Here is a 27612-nt window from a genome sequence, read left to right on the forward strand (position 1 = left end):
CAGAAAATCCCATTGTAGGATTTTTAATGAATTTATTTGCAAATTATGGTGGAAAATAAGTATTTGGTCACCTACAAACAAGCAAGATTTCTGGCTCTCACAGACCTGTAACTTCTTCTTTAAGAGGTTCCTCTGTCCTCCACTCGCTACCTGTATTAATGGCACCTGTTTGAACTTGTTATCAGTATAAAAGACACCTGTCCACAACCTCAAACAGTCACACTCCAAACTTCACAATGGCCAAGACCAAAGAGCTGTCAAAGGACACCAAAACAAAATTGTAGACCTGCACCAGGCTGGGAAGACTGAATCTGCAATAGGTAAGCAGCTTGGTTTGAATAAATCAACTGTGAGCAATTATTAGGAAATGGAAGACCACTGATAATCTCCTCGATCTGGGGCTCCACGCAAGATCTCACCCCGTGGGGTCAAAATGATCACAAGAACGGTGAGCAAAAATCCCAGAACCACACGGGGGACCTAGTGAATGACCTGCAGAGAGCTGGGACCAAAGTAACAAAGCCAACCATCAGTAACACACTACGCCGCCAGGGGACTCAAATCCTGCAGTGTCAGACGTGTCCCCTGCTTAAGCCAGTACATGTCCAGGCCCGTCTGAAGTGCATTTGGATGATCCAGAAGAGGATTGGGAGAATGTCATATGGTCAGATGAAACCAAAATATAACTTTTTGGTAAAAACTCAACTCGTCATGTTTGGAGGACAAAGAATGCTGAGTTGCATCCAAAGAACACCATACCTACTGTGAAGCATGGGGTTGGAAACATCATGCTTTGGGGCTGTTTTTCTGCAAAGGGACCAGGACGACTGATCCGTGTAAAGGAAAGAATGAATGGGGCCATGTATTGTGAGATTTTGAGTGAAACCCTCCTTCCATCAGCAAGGGCATTGAAGATGAAACGTGGCTGGGTCTTTCAGCATGACAATGATCCCAAACACACCGCCGGCAACGAAGGAGTGGCTTCGTAAGAAGCATTTCAAGGTCCTGGAGTGGCTTAGCCAGTCTCCAGATCTCAACCCCATAGAAAATCTTTGGAGGGAGTTGAAAGTCTGTGTTGCCCAGCGACAGCCCCAAAACATCACTGCTCTAGAGGAGATCTGCATGGAGGAATGGGCCAAAATACCAGCAACAGTGTGTGAAAACCTTGTGAAGACTTACAGAAAACGTTTGACCTGTGTCATTGCCAACAAAGGGTATATAACAAAGTATTGAGAAACTTTTGTTATTGACCAAATACTTATTTTCCACATCATATGCCAATAAATTCATTAAAAATCCTACAATGTGATTTTCTGGATTTTTTTTTCTCATTTGTCTGTCATAGTTGACGTGTACCTATGATGAAAATTACAGGCCTCTCTCATCTTTTTAAGTGGGAGAACTTGCACAATTGGTGGCTGACTAAATACTTTTTTTCCCCACTGTATGAGGACCAATCTCTGATGGAGCTTTCTATGTAGAACACTACTTTCTAGAACACTGACTCTCCCTCTTCCCTAAAGCTGTGTGTTAGGGCTGGACTGGGGAGAAGTAGTTCTGCTGGGCCTCAGGCCAGTGTACTCTCCATCTTGGCTGGAGTATTCCTCTCTGATTCTCCACACGCTACAACTGGGCATGACAGGGAGGCTTTCTCTGAGTGGGGCCCCAAATCTCCAGCTGATATACTGTATGTAGGCGCAGTGGCGCAGGGCGGTGGTCCGCTGCTCCGCCTCGGTCAGCTCACAAAGAGGCTCCCTGTACAGCAACACTGCCTCCAACACGGGCCGACTCAGCACCAGCTGTTCAAACAGGGAGGAGGTGGTGATGCAGCGCCTGCAGCACAGCTGCTCCTGGGGATGGGTGGAGGGGAGGCAGCAGCCACACAGACACCAGGCTGGACGGCTGGGCCGGGGGATGGGTGGAGGGGAGGTAGCAGCCACACAGACACCAGGCTGGACGGCTGGGCCGGGGGATGGGTGGAGGGGAGGCAGCAGCCACACAGACACCAGGCTGGACGGCTGGGCCGGGGGATGGGTGGAGGGGAGGTAGCAGCCACACAGACACCAGGCTGGACGGCTGGGCCGGGGGATGGGTGGAGGGGGAGGCAGCAGCCACACAGACACCAGGCTGGACGGCTGGGCCGGGGGATGGGTGGAGGGGAGGTAGCAGCCACACAGACACCAGGCTGGACGGCTGGGCCGGGGGATGGGTGGAGGGGAGGTAGCAGCCACACAGACACCAGGCTGGACGGCTGGGCCGGGGGATGGGTGGAGGGGAGGTAGCAGCCACACAGACACCAGGCTGGACGGCTGGGCCGGGGGAGAGCCTGGGGCTGCTTGTCTACGATGTTCCCTTTCTGCAATACACCAACCATGGCACTCAGGTGCCTTATGTCGTCCTGACAACAAGAGTGCAATACATACATATCACAGTAGTCATATGTACTTATATACAATATATTACCTTGCTGACTAACTGTATAAAAGACAAGAAAAGGGTAACATAAAGTGAGCTTAAAAGTGAGTATCTACTGTATCAGGGGGTGAGAATGGCACTACATTTGGGAAAACATAGTTATGCTAACCTTGAATGGGTGAACGGAGATGGGCTTCACTTGTTGTAAACTTTTCTTATGTGATCTTTTCACCACTCTTATATGGTTCTCGTCCACAAACGAGACACAGAGAATGCACTGGAACACAGAAGAAGAATAGTCCCATTGTTCAGCGTCTCACCACATATTTACATCCAACATTCAGGCAATGGGAATGCAAATGTTGCTGTGGGTTTGAGGGCATGTATAATCCCAAGTGGGGAATGCCATCCCACTCCTACCTGTTGTCTGTCCTGAACAGATTCAACCTTTTTCTCTGAGTAGTTCTGTCTGGCTTCTTTAGAGAAGCAGCTGGTCCCAATGAGCCAGTCAATGAATAAAGTGGTCTGGGGAAAGTCACAGTCCATGTAAGCTTCTTTACCTATTAAAATGTTGAATTTCAAAAAAGCTGAATTAAGCTCACCAGTGCATAATAGGATAGAGTTGATCCAATATAGATGATCAGTTGGATTATGCTGAATTTTCCTGCCTTTAAAAGAACACACATTATACATTACCATTTGTATTTTTCTGATTCATGCATTGATTAGAATAATATATGCACATTCATAAGTTTACCATCATCATTATTGCAGGTTTGAATGATAAGACTTAATAAGTCATACAAACCTTTCCAAATACCATGACATCAAACCTGATCCCAAATGCTTTAAACAGGGTTCTCTCCCCAACACCTTTCTCTGTCTGATATTTAGCAAACCTGCCAACACATGTAGTTATAAAACTGTAATAAACAATGTTACACTGTTATCTGGATGCACCGATATCTAAAAAGTCACCATTACCTGAAGTTGAGACCAGGGTACAGAATACTGTTGCTCTCCTTCTCATCCAGCCGGCGGAAGGAGTATTTGGGCAGACAGTTCTGCAAGAACCCGTCCAGGTTACAATCCCACTTAATTTGGATCCCAATGACGCCACCCTGTGGTGAGAGAGCATGGTGGAGATGATGTGCACCTGTACACAGCCCATCTGTAATTAGCCCACCCAACTACCTCATCCCCATATTGTTATTTATTTTGCTCATTTGCACCCCAGTATCTCTATTTGCACATCATGTTCTGCACATCTATCATTCCAGTGTTAATACTAAATTGTAACTATTTTGCACTATGGCCTATTTATTGCCTTACCTCCATAACTTACTACATTTGCACACACTGTATATAGATTTTCTATTTTTCTATTATGTTTTTTTCTGTACTTTTAGTTTATCCCATATGTAACTGTGTTGTTGTTGTTTTTATCGCACTCCTTTGCTTTATCTTGGCCAGGTCGCAGTTGTAAATGAGAACTTGTTCTCAACTGGCTTACCTGGTTAAATAAAGGTTAAATAAAAAAATCTACTCAACTTGTTTTACATCAACCTTACCTGACAATCATGTAAACCCTCTCACATCTGATGTAATTAAGGTGATTTAATTCTGTGATTCATTAAGTAATCAAATATGTCCAACATTATGAACTGCCAGTACGTGCAATGCCAAAATAGATGCAGACATCAGTGACATCCTGTAGCTCAGTTGGTAGAGCATGGCGCTTGCAACAGCAGGGTTGTGGGTTCGATTCCCACGGGGGGCCAGTATGAAAAATGTATGTACTCACTAACTGTAAGTCGCTCTGGATAATAGCGTCTGCTAAATGACTAAAAAATGTTTACAAAAAAAATAATATGTACAAATAATTCAGCGTCATAGAGTAAATTTGTGGTTGTTTGAGAAATTCCCTCTAACAGAGCAGCCCACCTCAACTGCCATCTCTGAGAAGTTCTCTCTGGCCTCCTGCACAATGTCCCTGAGGCGGAATATGGGGCACCAGGGGTCTGTACGCCTGTTAAATTGGCAGTGCTTCAGGTGGCTGTCTGTCATCTCAGGGAGGATGTTCCTTCTGTGAGACAGACACACATCAGTAAGATCAGCTGAATTTAAAGAAGGTGCTTGTTTTCCATCTGTTTTTTGTGATTATGACCCTCTGAGTATGTAAAGGTGGGGTGGTGAAGGTTACTCTGAATATAATAGACTTGAGAACTGTAGAGTGCAAGCTAAAAATAAACAAATCTATTCACATTGAATTGGGCAGTCTCACCTAATGAAGTTAAATTTTGGGAATCTGATGTTGTTCTTGATGAGGACTGTGAAGTTCTCAGCTGATGCCAAGAGAGCAGGCCTAGATGTCAGAGCAGTCATCAATTGCATTATTGAAGATATCTTTTTAATTGTCTTTTTTACAGCTGACGGTTTAGGGCTCTATTCAATCTGTAATGCTGAAGCGTTACGGATTCCGCGATAGAAATGTAAAGGTCATTTCCGATTGAGCCGACATATTCAGCGTTTACCGTGAATGCAGTCTCCGCTAAATCGGGAACATGTGCTCAATTGGATTCAGGTCTGGGGAACGGGCGGGCCAGTCCATAGCATCAATGCCTTCCTCTTGCAGGAACTGCTGACACACTCCAGCGACATGAGGTCTAGCATTGTCTTGCATTAGGAGGAACCCAGGGTCAACCGCACCAGCAAATGGTCTCACAAGGGGTCTGAGGATCTCATCTCGGTACCTAATGGCAGTCAGGCTACCTCTGGCGAGCACATGGAGGGCTGTGCGGCCCCCCAAAGAAATGCCGCCCCACACCATGACTGACCCACCGCCAAACCGGTCATGCTGGAGGATGTTGCAGGCAGCAGAACGTTCTCCATGGCGTCTCCAGACTCTGTCACATCTGTCACATGTGCTCAGTGTGAACCTGCTTTCATCTGTGAAGAGCACAGGGCGCCAGTGGCGAATTTGCCAATCTTGGTGTTCTCTGGCAAATGCCAAACGTCCTGCACGGTGTTGGGCTGTAAGCACAACCCCCACCTGTGGACGTCGGGCCCTCATACCACCCTCATGGAGTCTGTTTCTGACCGTTTGAGCAGACACATGCACATTTGTGGCCTGCTGGAGGTCATTTTGCAGGGCTCTGGCAGTGCTCCTCCTGCTCCTCCTTGCACAAAGGCGGAGGTAGCAGTCCTGCTGCTGGGTTGTTGCCCTCCTACGGCCTCCTCCACGTCTCCTGATGTACTGGCCTGTCTTCTGGTAGCGCCTCCATGCTCTGGACACTACGCTGACAGACACAGCAAACCTTCTTGCCACAGCTCGCATTGATGTGCCATCCTGGATGAGCTGCACTACCTGAGCCACTTGTGTGGGTTGTAGACTCCGTCTCATGCTACCACTAGAGTGAAAGCACCGGCAGCATTCAAAAGTGACCAAAACATCAGCCACCTGCAAAACCAGTCCTTTATTGCTAATTGCCTATAATTTCCACCTGTTGTCTATTCCATTTGCACAACAGAATGTGAAATGTATTGTCAATCAGTGTTGCTTCCTAAGTGGACAGTTTGATTTCACAGAAGTGTGATTGACTTGGAGTTACATTGTGTTGTTTAAGTGTTCCCTTTATTTTTTTGAGCAGTGTAGAATGTTGCAAATTGGAGTGTCACGGAATCTGCCGAGGCTGCTCCTCCTCCTTGCTCGGGCAGGTTTCGGCGGTCGTCGTCCCCGGAGTACTAGCTGCCACCGTTGTATGTTTCTATGTTCGTTTGCTTTTGTCTGATTGTTGTACACCTGTGGTTAGTTAGCGTTGATTATGTGTCCTTTAAGTTCTCGTTTTGTTAGTCATGTGTTGTGTGTTATTGAGCGTCCTGTCGGTATTGGTTTTCCCTCCTTGTGTGTTAGGAGAGGTTTTCGCACTTTGTGTGCGCTTATGTATTTTCCTGTTTGTTTACGCCTGTGTGCGTATCGCTCGTCTCCGGGCACTTTTGCTCGTATTTATCACTAAAGACTGTTGTACGAAGCTTCTGTGTCCTGCGCCTGATTCCCGCACCTTCCACATACAGCACACCTTGACAGAATAACACACCAACATGGAATCAGCAGGAACAGCACTAGCATCCGAGTACCTGGAGGAGCGCGTCCGCGAGCAGAACGACCAGATCAACCGCATCGGGACCGCCCTTCAGGACTTAATAAACACTCTGCACCGATGGGAGAACAGAGGGGCACCCACATCTCCCCCTACCTTGCCATCACCATCAGCCAGTCCGCCCATCCAAGCTCCGGAACCCAGTGGGATTCGGCTCTCGCTCCCGAGGGCGTATGATGGTACCGCTGCCGGGTGTCAGGGGTTCCTCCTGCAGGTGGAACTATACCTGGCCACCGTACACCCGGCGCCCTCGGGACACGAGAGCGTTTCTGCCCTCATCTCCTGTCTCACCGGCAAGGCATTGGAGTGGGCCAACGCCGAATGGAGGAGGATAGACGCCGCCACGATCACATACGCAGAGTTCTCCCGCCGCTTCAGGGCTGTGTTCGACCATCCACCTGAGGGGAAAGCGGCGGGGGAGCGTCTATTCTACCTCCGGCAGGGGAGGAGGAGCGCCCAGGAATTTGCACTGGAGTTCCGGACTCTAGCGGCTGACGCAGGGTGGAATGAGTGGGCCCTCATCGATCATTATCGTTGTAGTCTTCGGGAGGACGTCCGTCGAGAGCTGGCCTGCAGGGATACTAGTCTCACGTTCGACCAGTTGGTGGACATGTCCATCCGGCTGGACACCCTGCTGGCCACCCGCAGACGGTCCGAGTGGGGTTCGTCCATTCCACCCTCCAGCACCTCCGAGCCGAGCCCTATGGAGCTCAAGGGGTGCTGGCGCTAGAGAGAAGAGGGGAAGGAGCACGAGGGGGGCCATCCCCTGCACCAACTGTGGCCGTGGAGGACACACCGCGGCCAGGTGTTGGGGAGGGTCTCCTAGGGGAGAGGACGGCAGGCCCTGCACTGGGGAGTCCTTCCAGGTGAGTAGGCGTCCCACTTACCCAGAGCTCTCTGTTGTGCACTTCTGTATACCTGTGCGATTTCCACAGGTTGCACCTCATTCCCAGCATAAGGAGCTAGTAGATTCAGGCGCAGCTGGGAATTTTGTTGATCGTAAATTTTGTTTAGAGTTAGGGATTCCCCTACTTCCTGTTGACATCCCATTTCCTGTTCATGCCCTAGATAGCCGTCCGTTGGGATCGGGGTTGATCAGGGAAGTCACAGCACCACTTAGGATGTGTACGCAGGGGGGTCATGAGGAGACTATCCAGACATCTGCCCAGGGGTAAGTTACAACCCCTGCCCGTTCCACAACGACCCTGGTCTCACCTCTCGGTGGACTTTGTTACAGACCTTCCCCCCTCTCAGGGGAATACCACCATACTGGTCGTTGTGGATCGGTTCTCTAAAGCCTGTCGTCTTCTCCCAATGCCAGGTCTTCCCACTGCCTTGCAGACCGCTGAGGCACTATTCACCCACGTCTTCCGGCATTACGGGGTACCCGAGGATATAGTGTCTGATCGAGGTCCCCAGTTCACCTCCCGAGTCTGGAGAGCGTTCATGGAGCGCCTGGGGGGTCTCGGTGAGCCTTACCTCGGGGTACCATCCGGAGAGTAATGGGCAGGTAGAACGTGTGAACCAGGATGTGGGTAGGTTTCTGAGGTCGTATTGCCAGGGCCGGCCGGAGGAGTGGGCGAGGTATATTCCCTGGGCAGAGATGGCCCAGAATTCTCTTCGCCACTCCTCCACCAACCTAACCCCTTTCCAATGTGTGTTAGGTTACCAGCCGGTTCTGGCACCGTGGCATCAGAGCCAGATCGAGGCCCCTGCGGTGGATGAGTGGTAAGGCGCTCGGAGGAGACGTGGAACGCTGCACACGTCCATCTGCAGCGGGCCATCCGTCGACAAAAAGCGAGCGCCGATCTCCACCGCAGTGAGGGGCCGGTGTACGCACCTGGAGATCGAGTCTGGCTCTCGACCAGAAACCTACCCTCCCGCTTGCCCTGCCGGAAGCTGGGTCGGCGGTTTGTAGGGCCCTTTAAAGTCCTGAGGAGATTGAACGAGGTGTGTTACAGGTTACTACTACCTATTGAGTATAAGAATATTAACCCCTCGTTCCATGTGTCTCTTCTCAGGCCGGTGGTAGCTGGTCCACTCCAGGAAGGTGAGATACCAGAGACTCCTCCGCCCCCATTGGACATCGAGGGGGCTCCAGCGTACACAGTTCGGTCCATCTTGGATTCGAGACGTCGGATGGGGGGTCTCCAATATCTCGTGGAGTGGGAGGGGTACGGCCCGGAGGAGCGGTGCTGGGTGCCGAGGAGGGACATCCTAGACCCGTCTCTCCTGACTGAGTTCCACCGTAGTCACCCTACGCGCCCTGCACCGCGTCCTCCTGGTCGTCCCCGAGGCCGGGGTCGGCGCACGGCTGGAGCCGCGCGTCAAGGGGGGGGTACTGTCATGGAATCTGCCGAGGCTGCTCCTCCTCCTTGCTCGGGCAGGTTTCGGCGGTCGTCGTCCCCGGAGTACTAGCTGCCACCGTTGTATGTTTCTATGTTCGTTTGCTTTTGTCTGATTGTTGTACACCTGTGGTTAGTTAGCGTTGATTATGTGTCCTTTAAGTTCTCGTTTTGTTAGTCATGTGTTGTGTGTTATTGAGCGTCCTGTCGGTATTGGTTTTCCCTCCTTGTGTGTTAGGAGAGGTTTTCGCACTTTGTGTGCGCTTATGTATTTTCCTGTTTGTTTACGCCTGTGTGCGTATCGCTCGTCTCCGGGCACTTTTGCTCGTATTTATCACTAAAGACTGTTGTACGAAGCTTCTGTGTCCTGCGCCTGATTCCCGCACCTTCCACATACAGCACACCTTGACATGGAGTAAATTACTATTATGTGTCCCTGATAGTTTTCAAATACTATTGGTATGGCTAGAAGAAGATGGATGGTAAATAAATAAATATAAATAGTAAATACAATTGATCAAAGTAATACATCATTATTTCAGAATGTATTCATTATCTATAATAACATTCATTTTGAAATATTATTGGTATGGCTGGAAGATGGATGGTAAACAAATTAAAATAAATAGTAAATACAATTGATAAAAGTAATACATCATTATTTCAGAATGTATTCATTATCTATAATAACATTAATACTTTATTTTCATGCACACATTCTTGATCAAGGTGCGTGGGCGTTCCTCGTCTACTACCGTTATTATCGCAAACTGAATCATTCTGCAGAATACTCACCAGATGAACATCAGTATGACTCCGTTAAATGTCAATTTCAGCGATCCCAGCCTTACACTTTGAATTCGGACCAGTTTATGTGTTTCATACTCACATAGATTTAGCAGTTTACAAGGCATTTTGGATGTCTGAGAGAGTGAATCTCTTTCTTCTGACTCATACTGGTTCTTCTCCTTCCTGTGTGGGTCAATGATCACATGTCCATCTGCTTGGAGCTGTTTCAGTTCCATTTACTGAACAATATTCTACGTCTGTGAAATTCAAGACTGGTCCAGTCATCGTTGTTGTATGGCAGTATGCATGTATCCCGTTGTGCAGCCAAAGCTGGAACAAAGTAGCGTTTGTCTATTGTTTTATGTTATTTGCTACTTTGAAATTATATGATAATTCATTACATGAAAATTACATGAACGCATTCATATGAATGAAAGACTAACATATGATGTAGACCTGCCTTGGGGTACACCGATAAAGGAGATGAAATGAAGATTTCTGTCACTGTCAGTATTTGCAAATCAAAGGGTCAGATATCCTTATGAAGGAAGTCATTGTATCTGGGCATGGCTGTATCCTGACCACTAAACTTGATTGTGAAGATGTGCACTGCATCCTAGTCCAGATATGATATAGGCTATAGTAGGCTTTGATGTTTTTTTATGCAGTATGAGTGACTGTTTCTTTGGGGGGAAAGTTGTGCCAAACAAGTTTCCTGATTTGGTGCCCAATCAATAAATAATTGTAAACTCTAGATAGCAGTAAATAATTAGTATGGAAAGGAATTGGATGTATTTGGACAGCATAGGAGCTTGAAAAGGAGGACTATATAATTATGTCACAGACTAGCTTTAGTAACAAGGTACCATATTAAATTGGTTTCACTGTAGTTCAATATATTAATTTTTGTTATTGTGTGACATTACAATTGCTTGTGCAATTACACCTGAGAAAAATATAAAATCTGGAGAAAAGAGACTATGGACTCAAAACCATTTGCATTGTGAATTACATGACATTGAAACAGGATGAAAAGCACAACACTTCATTTTGAATAAGCTAATTTGTACAAATTAAATACATAATGGATTTGAATAAGGAAATACATCCAGCCTCATCAGTCAAAGGAAAATAAAATACATATAATTTCCATTGTTTAAAAATGTAAAACCAGCCCCAGAAGATGCTTGTAAGTAAATGACTGTCTGGTCTATAAACAAAAACCATGGCACGATGGATAGAGTGGCAAGCCAGACAGTAAGTAACATGTCATGTTTATCCTCAGTAGGGACAATGAGAGTGCTTGAGATGATACAAAAACAAGTATTGACTATCTTCCATCCCTACTCCCCCCCTCCGTCTTCAATTTAATCTGTGTCTGGTTACAACATTGCAAATCCAGTAATAGTCTACATTCTAGTCAATGTATACTTCATGCATGCTTTTCATAAAAGCAAAATGGTAATGACTAACGTGACTTGTCTTCCTCATGGCTAATTTGTGTGTTCAAATTCTGCTGTGGAATGGCCATGCCCTAACATCAATCAGCATTGTCCCTCATTTACATTATCTCAGAGAATCATGACTCACAGAAACAGATTTGCATAGGAATACTCATTTTCTCTATAAAATGGTATGTGGATAATACTCTGCTTCATAACAAAGAGGAATTCTGCCAAATTGTTCTCCTCTGGTTATAACTATGGGTTTTGGACAACATGATGTCCAGCTGTATGGTATAGCTGTCCTGGTTGTTATTGGAGTGCTATGGAACACCTTCAACCTGATAACAACCATGTTCCAGCAGTGGAAGGCTGGAGGTGTCCAGACTGTGGGACTGATCATCTCCACTATCTCCCTGGGCAATGTTTTCCTGCACCTCTCCACCTTTGGCATCGTGGTCACCATGTGGGCTGGGGTGATGTGTTGGGATGATCTACCCATGTTCTTCTGTGCCATGGTGTATGTGTGGCTGAGCAGCAGCTGTTTGAGCTTCTGGTCCATCGCCTGGCTGAGTGTCCTCTACTGTGTGAAGGTGGTCAACTTCACCTCTGAGCTGTTCGCTAAGATCAAGACAAACATCTCACCCATCATCAACGTGACTCTTGCAGTGACCTTCTTGAACTCCTGTGTGATGTTTGCCCCGTTCGTCTCCCTTAATTACCGTAACGAGTCGTACACAACACCTATGACAAAGAACACCACCTGCGTGATTAAGACACCTCTATTCCCCACTTGGATCAACACGAACCTTTATGTGTTAGTCTTCATCTGCTACCTGGCTCCGTTACCTGTGATGGTGATGGTTCCCTCCTCCATCAGACTGGTGGTCCATCTCTGCAAACACACGCTGGAGATGAGAAAGAACAAGACCGATGTTCAGAGTGCTGACTCCTACCTGCTGGTGTGCAAGCTTACTGTGGCCCTGGTGGGGGTCTACATAACCACGCTGACCATCATCTCCCTGTTCTATCTCTCTAAACTATATGGCTCTGATATTAGCATTAACTCACTCCTGCTGGGCTACTCCTTCTATTGCATAGCATCAGGCGTTCTCTTGACCATCTCCAATAAGAACCTGAGGGAGAAACTCTGGGCTCTTTTCTGCGGTATCAAAGCATCAAATGCATCAAGCAAAAGCCTGAGTGGAGAAACTGGAGCAGCTTGATATGCTTTTGAGTTTTAATACATTGTCTCCTTTTCAGTTCTTCAGGACAGTGTATTATGTCACAATATACTTAATTTTTGTAGTTGCCAGATATTACAAACAAGTTCATATTTTCTTGTTGTAAAATCCCTTTTTGCTACTGCTGTTGTTGGATTTTTATCCTTAGGTGTACTGGGTTTCATAGTATTTCTTTTTAAGTAGAAGGTGCATGTATTGACTTTGGCTTTTCATCTTTTTTATGTATTTTCTTAATGATGATTTGCACAAATTAAGGAGCATGGATTTATATACAGTACCTAGTGAAAGTCTACACTATTTCAATGTCAGTTTTATTTTTCAGTGGGACAATTACACAAATGTTAATGCCAAAGACACACCAGCATGGTGTTGAGAGTTCCTGAGTTGTCCAGTAGCAGTCCTGACTTGAATCTGCTTGACAATCAGAGACAAAGTTTGAATATTGCTGTCCATCAATGATTCCCAACCAAATTTACAGAGCTTGAGCAATTTTAACAAAAACAATGGATAGATTTGGTAGAATCTTATTCAAAATGATTCACAGCTGTAATTGCTGCCAAAGGTGCTTCCACCAACTATTAACTCTGGGGTGTGAAGACATATGCAATCAAGACATCTTTCATATTTTTTATTAACTAAGAACATTTTCTATAATTTTCACTTTGTTAATGTGAAGCAGGCTGTGTAGATAAATAAGGGGGAAAACCCAATATAATCCAATGTATTCCTTTTTTAGATCTACATAATTTTAAGGCAGCAAAAGGTGAAAACTGTGCAAGTGGTGTGTAGACTTTCACTAGACACTGTAAATGAAATGGGAAGAGTTTGAAGAATGCTCTTTCAGGTTTTGGACCTTTGCATATCTCATCAAATAGTACTTTACATTCTATTGTTTAATTGGGCATTTTCTTTTAAGAACTAAACATTTTTTGAAAAATGGGAAGAGTTTGAAGAATTTTCTTTCAGGTTTTGGACTGCAGAACCTTTGTATCTCTCACCAAATAGTACTTTACATTCTATTGTTTATTTCTTTTAAGAATAAAAATATTTTTAAAAAATGGGAAACAGACACATTTTGATTTTATTTGATTTATTATCAAGAAATTAAGTGTTTATTCTAATAACAGCCTGGTCTCATAGACTAGACATAACATAGTAAATATAAATCCAGAACACTCAAATGAGTATGATATGTTACGTTTGGTATGGTTGTATAACACAGAAGGTTACTTAAGGCAAAAAGTTGGGTGGTTAGTCGGGGTGGATGGGTGGGCGTATAATGCGAATGTCTGAATCTCATCACGGACAACTTTAGCATTTTAGCTAATTAGCAACTTTGCAACAACTAACTACTTTTTAGCTACTTTGCAACTACTTAGCATGTTAGCTAACCCTTCCCTTAACCCTAACCTTAACTCCTAGCTTAGTTAACATTAGCCACCTAGCTAATGTTAGCGTTAGCCACCTAGCTAATGTTAGCCACAACAAATTGGAATTCGTAACATATCATATGATTAGCAAATGTTTTACATATTGTACAAATTGCAATTCGTAACATATCATATGAATGGTAATTTGTCATATATCATACGAAATGGATGATGGAAATCCACAAATTAATACATACAATACGAAATATAACATATCACATTAATTGGAGTGTCGGATGTGGGTTTACTATGTTACGTCTAAACTTCAGTCCAGGTTGCTAATAAAACATGCACAGATATAAAAAAATTAAGACAAAAATTAAAAGCATTGTCACACACTACTTGGTGGTCAAAATGTTCTCATCATGAGTTAGTTGAACATCTTCTGTATCTTTGGCTTGAGAAATTCCAGCATTCCATTGTTCTCAAAGGTTTGGGGCAGGCTGTCCACATGCATGATGGTCTTGTGAGCTTCGTCAAACAGAGCCTCGCCAAGCTCCTTTTTTACCCTGTCTCTCCAAGCACTGAGAGTGGGCCTGTTCTCAAACAAATCCAGACCAGTGCCAACCGGCTAAAAAATATGCACACAGAGGAAAACCCATATAATTTCAGGGAAAGTACAGTGCAAATCTGCAACCAAAGACATTGGGAGGAACACTTGCAACAGAGAATCCCTCACACAATAGCTTCAAAATCATGCACAACTCATTCTTCCCTACCTTTTCACTTTTGACAAAATTTAAGTTACCTGCATGATCTCTACTATGGCCACCAGATCTGCTAGTGAGATCTTCTCCCCAATGATGAAGGGTCTGTCGTCCAAGAACTTCTCCTCAAACACCTTCAGAGACAGCGTCAGGTCCTCCATAGCGGAGTCCATTTTCTCCTTGGGGACTTCTGAACCAGTTATGATGGGAACTATTGCCTGAAAATATGTTAATATTTTTTAAATTTCACTTGTGTCTATACCCATACTTATTCAATATGGTTTGAAGGTAGACTGAGCAAAATTACGTTGCCACGAGCAGCACCGGAGATATTGAGATGAGCAAGTTGCAACACTGTTCACAGCATGGTAGCCAGGGCACCAAAACAGCAGAGAGGTTGAGCCTAGCGCTTCAACGCTCTTAGTTGTTGCGGAAATTGACCCACTATGCTGTTTACTTTCTGCATCTGAGTCATGTCACTGAGTCTACCTTTAAGATAATAATCCAGTGATAAAATGTCTATTCACCAATGCCATAGACTTAAATGATCGATGCTAAGGATTTCCATCAGTCATTAACTAAGTTATTACGTTACAAATTATTTGTGTACAAACGGTTCAATAACCAGCCAAGGTCCACACTTAGAAAAAAGGCTTCCAAATGGGTTCTTGGGCTGTCCCCATAGGAGAACCCTTTTTGGTTCCAGGTAGAACCCCCCTGTGGAACGGAACCAAACCTGGAACCAAAAATGATTATTCAAAGGGTTCTCCTATGGGGACAGCCCAAGAACCCTTTTAGGTTCTAGATAGCACAGTTTTTTCTAATTGCAGTTCCACTTACAGGACATATTGGATGTTTATCTCTTACCCTGAACCAGAACACCTTTGAGCCATGGGCTCGCATGGCTGCGTGTTGCCAGGACAGGTACTCATTGATCCGGGCTCGCTTTTGAAGGTCTGCTGGATACCAGTGGTCTGAATCTGAGGTGCCAAATTTTTCAGCCATGTACTTCAGAATGGCAACACTAAAAATAAGGAAAGATATACAATTAATTGAAGGAACTCCCCAGAAACCTAAGTTGAGTTGACATGTAACCCACTGGGCACAGATGTCAATTCAACATCTATTCCACGTTGGTTCAACGTAATCTCATTGAAACCAGTGTGTGCCCAGTGGGAAGTCTCTCTGTGTAGATTACAGTAGGCTACTTTACCTCTCTGTAAGAATGAAGTCTCCATCTCTCATGACCGGAACCTTTCTCACCACACTGATTTTACCAAAGTCTTCCCCATACTGCTGGCCTGAAGAGCAAAACATCACAATTGTGACACTGATTTATCCAATATGACTTTTAAGAGAATATAGTTATTTTGTTGTTATAATGAATTTACACATATAGCATGATGATTATCTATGGTGAAAAAACTTTTCCATATACAGTTTGTCTTTCATGTTTCATGACTTCTCTCTAGTTATTGGGTCCAGTTAGATATTACCTTCTGAATAAACCTACAAGGTCATTATGTAACAAGTTCAAAGTTTGCAATTGGTTGTTTTCACCTAGAAGTTTCTAGGCTACATATATACATATACAATTTAACTTTCATTGTCATAATAGGCTAGGCTACTTCCTAACTTTATTTGCAGTATGCCCATATTTACTAAAATGGTTGGGTGCTTGCTTCAAAATAATCCATTTTCGGATTTACCTCGAGTAGAATTTCACTATATTTTAACATATTTTATACACACCAAAATTCTATTGTGTAGAAGTCGTCAAAATAAATACTATATCTTCAATATAAACGTTATAAATCACATTCCAAAAAATTTCGCAGTAGCCTACCTGTAGCCAGATCGACAAACTTGAAATCAAACGGAATGTTTGTTTTCTTTGCAAAAATGAACACAGAGCGGCATGGCTGAGAGTGCAGATCAAGGTACAATTCCAACGGCATTTTCACAGATGTAGAAGGGGATGTTATCTGCCGAATCTCTTCCCTTTATGTTGGTATGGAGCCCCTCCCATATAGTCAAATTATTATAAGTGGTTGCGACAGTTCAATGTAGTCTCGGCTACTGGTTGTCTGGGCCAGGCGGTGGCAACATTTTGTAAATATTGATGCAATTATCCAGACAAAATAACTGAGCTATAAGGCGACTCTGTGCAATGGACCATGCTATGATTCAGTTGTTATTTGCATATAGACTGTTTTATTTTAATGTCATATAATGAGCAATGTCCCAGACAGTTATTGTTTGTGAGTCTGGATAATTTCATGATTAAGTATTGGGCTTTCACTAGGTGCAATTTACACCTGCTAAAAAGTTTATGAAAACGTTTTTTAAACAAAAGTTGATAACAAGTGGTGCAGTTGTACCAGTAGTGCAGTTGATAACTAGCGTTAACAATTGCACCACAGTATTTATCATGTTATAAGTAGGTCAAGTGTTTTGTTTACTAAAATAATGTTTGCTGATAAAGGGCCTTTAAGACAGATTTGGGAGGAAGGCATAAAGTCCAGGGACTCTCTCACCCAGGGACATCACGCAACCCAAAAATCTGAGGGGTCACAAAGTACATGAGGATGGCTTTTAGCATTTTTCAAAATTCTGAAACAGCTTTTTCCTACAATCTAGAGCTATAATTATTATGCTTAATATATATATACAGTACCAGTCAAAAGTTTGGACACACCTACTCATTCAAGGGTTTTTCTTTATTTTTACTATTTTCTACATTGTAGAATAATAGTGAAGACATCAAAACTATGAAATAACACATATGGAATCATGTAGTAACCAAAAAAGTGTTAAACAAATCAAAATATATTTTATATTTGAGATTCTTTAAAGTAGCCACCCTTTGCCTTGATGACAACTTTGCACACTCTTGGCATTCTCTCAACCAGCTTCACCTGGAATGCTTTTCCAACAGTCTTGAAGGAGCACTTGTTGGTGGCTTTTCCTTCACTCTGCGGTCCAACTCATCCCAAACCATCTCAATTGGGTTGAGGTCGGGGGATTCTGGAGGCCAGGTCATCTGATGCAGCACACCATCACTCTCCTTCTTGGTCAAATAGCCCTTACACAGCCTGGAGGTGTGTTGGGTCATTGTCCTGTTGAAAAACAAATGATAGTCCCACTAAACGCAAACCAGATGGGATGGTGTATGGCTGCAGAATGATGTGGTAGCCATGCTGGTTAAGTGTGCCTTGAATTCTAAATAAATCCCGACAGTCTATTGCCCAAGTTTCAGATGTTTTTGTCACTTCCACTCTACATGCACAGTTTTGTCAAATCAAATCACATTTTATTTAATTTGTCACATGCTTCGTAAACAACAGGTGTAGACTAACAATGAAATGCTTACTTATGGGCCCATCCCAACAATGCAGAGAGAAAAATAGAAAAATAATAACATGAGGAATAACTACACAATGAGTAACGATAACTTGGCTATATACACAGGGTACCAGTACCGAGTCAGTGTGCAGGGGTACAAGGTAATTGAGGTAGATATGTACATATAGGTAGGGATAAAGTGACTAGGCAACAGGATAGATGTTAAGCAGCGCATGTGATGAGTCAAAAGAGTTAGTGCAAAAGGTGGTCAATGCAGATAGTAAGGTTAGCTATTTGGTTAACTATTTAACTAACTATTTAGGCCTTGGGGGTAGAAGATGTTCAGGGACCTGTTGGTTCCAGACTTGGTGCATCGCTACTGCTTGCCATGCGGTACCAGAGAGAACAGTCTATGACTTGGGTGGCTGGAGTCTTTGACCATTTTTACGGCCTTCCTCTGACACCGCCTGGTATAAAGGTCCTGGATGTCAGGGAGCTAGGCCCCAGTGATGTACTGGGCCGTACGCACTACCCTCTGTAGCGCCTTGCGGTCGGATGCCAAGCATTTGCCATACCAAGCGGTGATGCAGCTAGTCAAAATGCTCTAAATGGTGCAGCTGTAGAACTTTTTGAGGATCTGCGGGCCCATGCCAAATCTTTTCAGCCTCCTGAGAGGGAAGAGGCGTTGTCGTGCCTTCTTCACGACTTTGTTGGTGTGTGTGGACCATGTTAATTCCTTAGTGATGTGGACACAGAGGAACTTTAAGCTCTTGGCCCGCTCCACTACAGTCCCGTCGATGTGGATGGGGGCGTGCTAAGCCCTCGGTTTACTGCCCTCACCACACTGCCAGGTCACTGACCTCCTCCCTATAGGCTGTCTCATCGTCATCGGTGATCAGGCCTCCCACTGTCTTTTCGTCAGCAAACTTAATGATGGTGTTGGAGTTGTTCACGGCCACGCAGTCGTGGAAGAACAGGGAGTAAAGGAGGGGACTAAGCACGCACCCCTGAGGGTCCCCCGTGTTGAGGGTCAGCGTGGCGGATGTGTTGTTGCCTACCCTCACCACTTGGGGCGGACCTTCAGGAAGTCCAGGATCCAGTTGCAGAGGGAGGTGTTCAGTCCCAGGGTCCTGAGCTTAGTGATAAGCTTGCAGGATACTATGGTGTTAAAGGCTGAGCTGTAGAGTTTCAGGTGTTTTTGTCACTTCCACTTTACGTGCACAGTTTTGTCCAATGTATTATTATTATTTTGTCATGATAGAGCATCAACTTGTATCTTGCTTGGAAAACAGGAAACAACTGACTTATGAACAAAAATAGCTTTGAAGAAAATAATTAACTGATCACGAAAGCTGTACATGACATCATTACACATAGAATCACTACCATATTTCCTCCTGGTTTGATTTTCCTTCAGTCGCAGTAAGGGACCCAACCAAACACTCACCTCAGTCCTTTGTTGTGGTAAGTCCCACAGGAGGTCAAACCAGGTCACTCTGGGGGAGAGAAAGAGGGATAATGGTTCTCCCATAGGGACAACTTTCATGACCCTGCTATTTTATGACCCTGCTATGAGACCAGCCTGTTGGCGACAGGTTACACACTAGAGCCCAAGGTCTGGTTTGCATTTAGGATGACATGTGATCATTGTTGGGGGCTGACACCTAACCATAACATAACTGAACATGTGAGAATGGGTTTCTCAGGGATGTGATGTAATACGTTGGTTGTTGGAATTGACAATTCCCTCTGAAGTAATGACTGACCATTTATTTTCAGGAAGATTATGTATTGTTCTTAGCATTAACAATTACACATACAGTTCCTTCAGAAAGTATTCATACCCCTTGACTTATTTCACATTTTGTTGTGTTACAGCCTGAAATTAAAAATAGATTAAATTGAAAAAATGTCTCACCCGTCTAATAATAATAATAATAATATGCCATTTAGCAGACGCTTTTATCCAAAGCGACTTACAGTCATGCGTGCATACATTTTTGTGTATGGGTGGTCCCGGGGATCGAACCCACTACCTTGGCGTTACAAGCGCCGTGCTCTACCAGCTGAGCTACAGAGGTCTACACACAATACCCCATAATGACAAAGTGAAAACATGTTTTTAAACATTTGAGAAATATTTTAAAGAATGAAATACAGAAATATTTCATTTACATAAGTATTCACACCCCTGAGTCAATGCATGTTAGAATCACCTTTGGCAGCGATTAAAGCTGTGAGTCTTTCTGGGTAAGTCTTTAAGAGCTTTGCACACCTGGACTGTACAATATTTGCCCATTATTATTTTCAAAATTCTTCAAGCTCTGTCAAATTGGTTGTTGATCAGTGCTAGACAACCATTTTCAAGTCTTGACATAGATTTTCAAGCTGATTTAAGTCAAAACTGTAACTCGCCCAGTCAGGAACATTCACTGTCTTGTTGGTAAGCAACTCCAGTGTAGATTTGGCCTTGTATTTTAGGCCTTGTGTTTTAGGTTTGTCCTGCTGAAAGGTGAATTCATCTCCCAGTGTCTGGTAGAAAGCAGACTGAACCAGGTTTTCCTATAGGATTTTGCCTGTGCTTAGCTCCATTATGTTTATTTTTCATCCTGAAAAACTCCCCAGTCCTTAATGATTACAAGTATACCCATAACATGATGCAGCCAGTACTCAGTAATGTGTCGTATTGGATTGGCCCCAAAAATAACACTTTTTATTCAGGACAAAAAGTTAATTTCTTTGCCACATTTATTGCAGTATTACTTTAGTGCCTTGTTCCAAACAGGATGCATGTTTTGAAATATTATTTATTCTGTACAGGCTTCCTTCTTTTCACTCTGTCAATTAGGTTAGTATTGTGGAGTAACTACAATGTTGTTGATCCATCCTCAGTTTTCTCCTATCACAGCCATTAAACTCTGTAACTGTTTCAAAGTAACCATTGGTCTCATGGTGAAATCCATGAGCGGTTTCCTTCCTCTCTGGCAACTGAATTAGGAAGTGTGTCTATCTTTGTAGTGACTGTGTGTATTCATACACCATCCAAAGTGTAATTAATAACTTCATCATGCTCAAAGGGATATTCAATGTCTGCCTTTTTATTTTTACCCATCTACCAATAGGTGCCCTTCTTTGTGAGGCATTGGAAAACGTCCCTGGTCATTGTGGTTGAATCTGTGTTTGAAATTCACTGCTCAACTGAGGGACCTTCCAGATAATTGCATGTGTGGAGTACAGAGATGAGGTGGTCATTCAAAAAATTATGTTAAACACTATTATTGCACAGAGTCCATGCAACATTTCTAAAAACATATTTCCACTTTGACATTATGGGGTATTGTGTATAGGTCAGTGACAAAAAAATCTCAATTTAATCATTTCTAAATTCAGGCTGAAACACAACAAAATGTGGAAAAGGTCAAGGGGTGTGAAAACTTTCTGAAGGCACTGTACATAATAATACAGTGAGGGAAAAAAGTATTTGAACCCCTGCTGATTGTGTACGTTTGTCCACTGACAAAGAAATGATCAGTCTATAATTTTAATGGTAGGTTTATTTGAACAGTGAGAGACAGAATAACAACAAATAAATCCAGAAAAACGCATGTCAAAAATGTTATAAATTGATTTGCATTTTAATGAGGGAAATAAGTATTTGACCCCATCTCAATCAGAAAGATTTCTGGCTCCCAGGTGTCTTTTATACAGGTAACGAGCTGAGATTAGGAGCACACTCTTAAAGGGAGTGCTCCTAATCTCAGCTTGTTACCTGTATAAAAGACACCTGTCCACAGAAGCAATCAATCAATCAGATTCCAAACTCTCCACCATGGCCAAGATCAAAGAGCTCACCAAGGCCGTCTGAAGTTTGCCAATGAACATCTGAATGATTCAGAGGAGAACTGGGTGAAAGTGTTGTGGTCAGATGAGACCAAAATCGAGCTCTTTGGCATCAACTCAACTCGCCGTGTTTGGAGGAGGAGGAATGCTGCCTATGACCCCAAGAACACCATCCCCACCGTCAAACATGGAGGTGGAAACATTTGGGGGTGTTTTTCTGCTAAGGGGACAGGACAACTTCACCGCATCAAAGGGACGATGGACGGGGCCATGTACCGTCAAATCTTGGGTGAGAACCTCCTTCCCTCAGCCAGGGCATTGAAAATGGGTCGTGGATGGGTATTCCAGCATGACAATGACCCAAAACACACAGCCAAGGTAACAAAGGAGTGGCTCAAGAAGAAGCACATTAAGGTCCTGGAGTGGCCTAGCCAGTCTCCAGACCTTAATCCCATAGAACATCTGTGGAGAGAGCTGAAGGTTTGAGTTGCCAAACGTCAGCCTTGAAACCTTAATGACTTGGAGAAGATCTGCAAAGAGGAGTGGAACAAAATCCCTCCTGAGATGTGTGCAAACCTGGTGGCCAACTACAAGAAACGTCTGACCTCTGTGATTGCCAACAAGGGTTTTGCCACCAAGTACTAAGTCATGTTTTTCAGAGGGGTCAAATACTTATTTCCCTCATTAAAATGCAAATCAATTTATAACATTTTTGACATGCGTTTTCCTGGATTTTTGTTGTTGTTATTCTGTCTCTCACTGTTCAAATAAACCTACCATTAAAATTATAGACTGATCATGTCTTTGTCAGTGGGCAAACGTACAAAATCAGCAGGGGATCAAATACTTTTTTCCTCACTGTAACTGTGAATATGTTCACATTGTAAGAATAGATTAGCATTTACAGATTAACCAATATTATAATGAGTTGAATATTAGGCTACTGTACTAGAGAATGTTACTCACACAGACCTGACATGCTTTTAAGGCCAAGGTTTATATATCAAACACCTCATAGGATTTATAGCTGGCCCTCTCTGTAAAGAGCAGTGTGATTTTCTCAGTGTTGCTCACAGGTGATATTAAACAGAAACCCTTTCTTGAGAAAGGAATAAAAGGTCCTGAAGACATCACGCCAGTGTCTGCCATTTGAAACAGACTGAGGCAGAGAGGCCTAATGCAGCCAAGATTTAATATCCATTTCACCCCCACCCAGAGGATTATCTCACTGGAGAGCACTGGAGGAAACAGCAGAGGGAGCACCCCCCTATCCACATCGACAGGACCACAGTTCAGAAGGTGGAAAGCTTCAAGTTCCTCTGCGTACACATCACTGACAAACTGAAATGGTCCACCCACACAGACACAGCACAACAGCGCCTCTTCAACCTCAGGAGGCTGAAGAAATTTGGCTTGGCACCTAAAACCCTCACAAACTTTTACAGATGCACAATTGAGAGCATCCTGTCGGGCTGTATCACCGCCTGGTACGGCAACTGCACCGCCCGCAACCGCAGGGCTCTCCAGAGGGTGGTGCGGTCTGCCCAACGCATCACCAGGGGCAAACTACCAGCCCTCAAGGACACCTACAGCACCCGATGTCACAGGAAGGCCAAAAAGCTATGTTTTTAGGTTCAAGGGCAAAACACTACAACAACAAAAGTGTATTTTATGTGCTGTAGTTAGTGGAGCATAATGTTTGCAATAGTCCATACTATTCTTTGAGTTTACTTCACCTGAACAAAGGTATTCACCTCATCATGTATCTGTCTGACCAACAAGGGGCCCAATGAGGTAGGTCGGATGAGGTGGTTGAGGTCAGTGTTCAGTCACCTGGCCCTGGTTCATGAGAGTTACTTAGTAGTGACACACTTATAAACAGTAATCAAGAAGAAGGGTGGGCAGTGGGCACAGCACTGGATTATTGGGAAAATATTTCCTGGAAGGTCTTACCTTCTTGTTGAGTGTCCACAAAAGCCTTCGGGTCCTTGAAAAGCTTTAGTTAGTCAGCAATTTCAAAATCATTCACGCGCGCGCGCGCACACACACACACACACAAACACACACACACACACCTCTTTATAATATCTCTTTCATTTAACAAGCCCTCTGTGGTTCTTACCTGTCTGTCAGTAATTAAATAGACTAGCACTGTTAAATTCCTCAATTCTGTTATTCAATGCCCATACTTACTGAAATTAACTTAAATGGAGTTTCAGGGAATACCTTGCTGTGGGTGTTGCAGCTTTTTTTGTGGCTGGTGTGACTGGTGCCAACTTGGAGATGGGCACCACTCCTAGGACCAAGGTTTGGGTTATGAGAGTTGTTGTGACACATTATTTTCAGAATCAAAGACACAAATGGTGAATGGGCTGTTGTTTTTTGGAAACAATCTCACAACTTCTTGCAAACGAAATGTATGTAGCCTATGTGTGTCATTACCAGTTGGCTGAACTGAATAGCCATACACGTATTAATATCAGCTCAAACATAAACTAAAACCTTCAATAGCGTTCTTGAAATATTTACTGATGAATAACACATTTGAGTTTCACATAAGTTCTTTTTCACAAAGAGAAAATGCATTAGTTTCCTATTCTGGCCATTGCAGGTAGATCATCCGTTTTGAATCCAAAAATCCATGTTAGCGCACCACAAAATGGGTTAAATGTTACGTTGTAGCGGGTGGTATTATCACTCGAGTCCAGCCTATAAAAAGCGTATTTGAAGAAAGAACAAATAATCAGAACCTATAAAAGAGCCCCAAAAAACTGCGCCGCTACTCTTCGGCTGAAGAGAGAGCTGTCCACGGGTCCAGAAGATGATGATGCAGACTTCTGTCCTTCTATCTTGCCTCTTTACGCTGCAGTGCCTCGGAAGCATGCATTGTTCGCCAGTGCCGGAAGCAATCAGGTACAAAGCGACGCCGGTGAGTGCAGAATACTTTAGTTTTATAATTTTTCTTTGTTTGATAATATCACTCAACAGAAACACATAGCTTGATAGTGTAATTACTGGAAGTTTCATCGGTGTTGCAAGTCATTGCCAACTATTATCCGTGCATTTCCAATTCACCTGCTATTTCAAATCATGCACACATGAGAGTGCAGAATAGTTTGCTTAGTTGTCAATCCCAGTTTTCCAGTCTTTTTCGAATGGCCAGTGTGCTATACCCACTCTACAGTGTGCTTGCTTACAGTTATGATTGTGCTTCGCGCTGGTTGACCGACACCAACCTGCTAAATGTTTCAAACCCATCTGTCAAAACAAATAATTTTGTAGATTTTATGCTCAATATTATTAGAAGGGCTCTATGTCAATACTTAGTGTTAAAATGATGCACCTGCCCAGTGGACAAAGTGTCATATATGAAATTAGTATATCACAACATAAGATTTGAAAGGGGCAATCAGCAGTTGCTTCATCATCTTTCTGGACCTATACAGTTTGTGATATGTATCCATTGATTTTTGAAGAATATCATTTATAAATGCTTTATGAGCTTAGATTAACCTACCCGATCAAAACCCAAAATATAAGCTTGTTTCACTTCAATGTTTGTAAACAAAGTAAAAACAAACACTGTATAGCCTCAACACATGGTTAAAACTATAATTTTGATATCATGGATGGTCAGTCCTTGCATCCATAGCTCTGTCTATGAATTTGAGAGTGGGTACATTACTCCAGCCCATCCCTCAGCTTTTTTACCGGAACAGAGGTAGGGAGATCGCTTTATTATTGTTTCAATTGCTGATTGGCCCTGTAAACACTGCAACATTAATCCTAAACAAAAATATTTATCTGTCAAACACATAACCCTCCCAGGATGGGACTAAGTCTAAGCAATGTTTCATTTAGAAACTTCACAGAGCCACTGCCACATCATCGACACTGACATCAAAAAGGCTTTTATTTTCAACCTTCATGCAATGTTAATTGATCTGATATGTAACATTTGTGCTACCATGGCACAACTGAAAGTCCAGAAGGGTGTGGGCGTGTGGTAAATAGAGAAGGTAATTGAGTTCTTGTCTCCGCAGGGCAGGAAACGATAATAACTGGTCTATAAGGACATTTTGTCAACAACTCCGTGAATGAGAGGATAAAGAGCGAAGCTCCACATTGCCATTGGGAGTTTTTTATGTCCAAATTGATGTTCTAGATGATATATTACTGATAACTTGCAATATTAGCCTACTGCCTCAATGACAGAGATTATTGGCTACTTGATGAAAACTGGAAAAAAAGGCTAACTCATCAATTTGAGAATGTCTGAGGTAGCCTACTGTAAACCAACTGTATGAAGGACCAAGTATAACAAACGTCCCCTCAATGGCATGGAGGAAAAGTTGTTAATGGAGGAAAAGTTGTTAGTTTAGTTTCTACTCTCTTCCTTTACTGAAATTACTTGCAGTGTTATGTCTAGTTTGTAACTGAACTGGAAAGCCTAATCTATAGTTTTGTCAATTTGTTTCCCGTTGTTGACAAAAGAGTGGGTGATTATACAAGCAGGGACAAGTTTCTCTGTATCTGGGTCAGGAAACACAGTGCCTGTTTGCTCTCACATGGAAAATGGAGGGAAAATAACATGATGGGCTCAATGTTTGGATATCCCTTTGTGAATAAAAGCCATGTCCCTTGGTTTTTCTTCCTGTTTTGCTCCATTAGTTCTGTCCTCTGGCCAAACTGACTGCCAAACACCCATGAGACCGGAAGTGACATCAGAGATTACTAGCCTCAGTTCCCATAGCATCCACCTATTAAATTAGGTCACAGCAGGTCACAAAAACCCAGTTAATGTGTGATCAGGTCATGCACGGTGAGGGTGGCATCATCCCCCTGATTCTCAGCTCGGCAGACAGAGAATCTGGAAACCTGAGGTGTCAGGGGAGGAAGTTTGTTTGCCAGGAAAGATAAGAGAGCATAGTAAGTACCCAGAGGATTTGTAACCTATCTTCCATCGCCTGGTGTTACTGATTGTGGCTGATGTATTGGATTAAGGAGGATAAGGAAGCAGATACCAAGGCATTTGTTGATAGTGGTGCATCTATCTTTCACCTCATCAGTTTAATATTCTATCCTGTTATAGTGAAACAGTTTGTCTGTATTTACTCAGTAGTATACATACACTCTCCAAATCAAGTCCATATCTGATTTATTGTGTAAACATTACCAAGTTGCTCAGTTCGCAGACAATATCCTCTAGTATTGTTCCTATATGAAAGGGTTTAAGTGTCCTCCTTTTTACAAATTCTTACACGAACTGACAGAATGTCCACATGTTTTAATATCTAGGCTTTAGGATACTTGTATACTTGTACAGACATGTTGAGTTGTGCTCTTTGAATACCACTCTGTCAGATCCCCTCCACTGCAGTGACTCACAGATCACTGTAACCAGAAGCTAGACATGCCCATACATGTAATGGATCCCCCTCTCAAAACACATTGGTTCACAAACACAATGATAAAACATCCTGAGTCACCTAGAGGCCTCTTTCGGAGGGTGAACTACTTCATAAATGGGCATCTTGCATAGTCAGCAGAACAGAAGATAATGGACTGACTGCGTCTCCCAGGGCATAGCTGAGAAACACTGTGCCAGAGACTCCTATAAGGATATTCTCTGTCTGCTCTCAGATTATGTGAGAACACGCAAGCCGGCTGCAGACAAGTCAATATTGTCTGGGGAACTCTGCTCCTCCAATGGCTCTACTACCCAGAGTGGTCATCTAGGAATCTCAAGCCCCTGTTGTTGAGTCCCAGCCAGAGCAGTGAAAGCACAGAAGACACCACTGAACACCACGTATTGGGTATACACAACATATGTACATATTTAAATATGTGTCCAGTCTGTCTGCTCAGTGGATATACATACAGAAGAGCATATAT

General features: G+C 43.5%; 2 protein-coding genes and 1 pseudogene across 2 annotated transcripts; 1 reads left to right on the forward strand and 2 right to left on the reverse strand.

The window, feature by feature from the left end:
• Nucleotides 1-1451: 1451 nt before the first annotated feature.
• Nucleotides 1452-9879, reverse strand: LOC121583951 (annotated as a pseudogene).
• Nucleotides 9880-10644: 765 nt separating this feature from the next.
• Nucleotides 10645-12893, forward strand: LOC121584131 (taste receptor type 2 member 40-like). The gene has a single exon (XM_041899965.1). The coding sequence runs from the start codon at nt 11412-11414 to the stop codon at nt 12375-12377; it is 966 nt and encodes a 321-aa protein (XP_041755899.1). The 5' UTR covers nt 10645-11411; the 3' UTR covers nt 12378-12893.
• A 1188-nt stretch (nt 12894-14081) lies between these two features.
• On the reverse strand, nt 14082-16515 carry LOC121584726 (glutathione S-transferase theta-1). Its single transcript, XM_041900792.2, has 5 exons — nt 16379-16515; nt 15746-15833; nt 15400-15556; nt 14574-14750; nt 14082-14396 (listed from the first exon to the last, which is right to left on the reverse strand). The coding sequence occupies exons 1-5, from the start codon at nt 16488-16490 to the stop codon at nt 14196-14198; spliced, it is 735 nt and encodes a 244-aa protein (XP_041756726.1). The 5' UTR covers nt 16491-16515; the 3' UTR covers nt 14082-14195.
• Between the last annotated feature and the right edge of the window lie 11097 nt (nt 16516-27612).

This window comes from Coregonus clupeaformis, chromosome 16 (assembly GCF_020615455.1).
Source record: "Coregonus clupeaformis isolate EN_2021a chromosome 16, ASM2061545v1, whole genome shotgun sequence".
NCBI classification, from domain to species: Eukaryota; Metazoa; Chordata; class Actinopteri; order Salmoniformes; family Salmonidae; genus Coregonus; species Coregonus clupeaformis.

Bases quoted from the DNA above. Each gene is read 5' to 3' on its own strand.
- LOC121584131 (XM_041899965.1), top strand. From the start codon at position 11,412: ATGGGTTTTGGACAACATGATGTCCAGCTGTATGGTATAGCTGTCCTG.
- LOC121584726 (XM_041900792.2), bottom strand. From the start codon at position 16,490: ATGCCGTTGGAATTGTACCTTGATCTGCACTCTCAGCCATGCCGCTCT. The intron at 14,751-15,399 runs GTAAGAGATAAA...ACATATTTTCAG, and splicing joins CAAAGGTGTTCTGGTTCAGG to GCAATAGTTCCCATCATAAC. The intron at 14,397-14,573 runs GTAACTTAAATT...CATATTTTTTAG, and splicing joins CCATAGTAGAGATCATGCAG to CCGGTTGGCACTGGTCTGGA.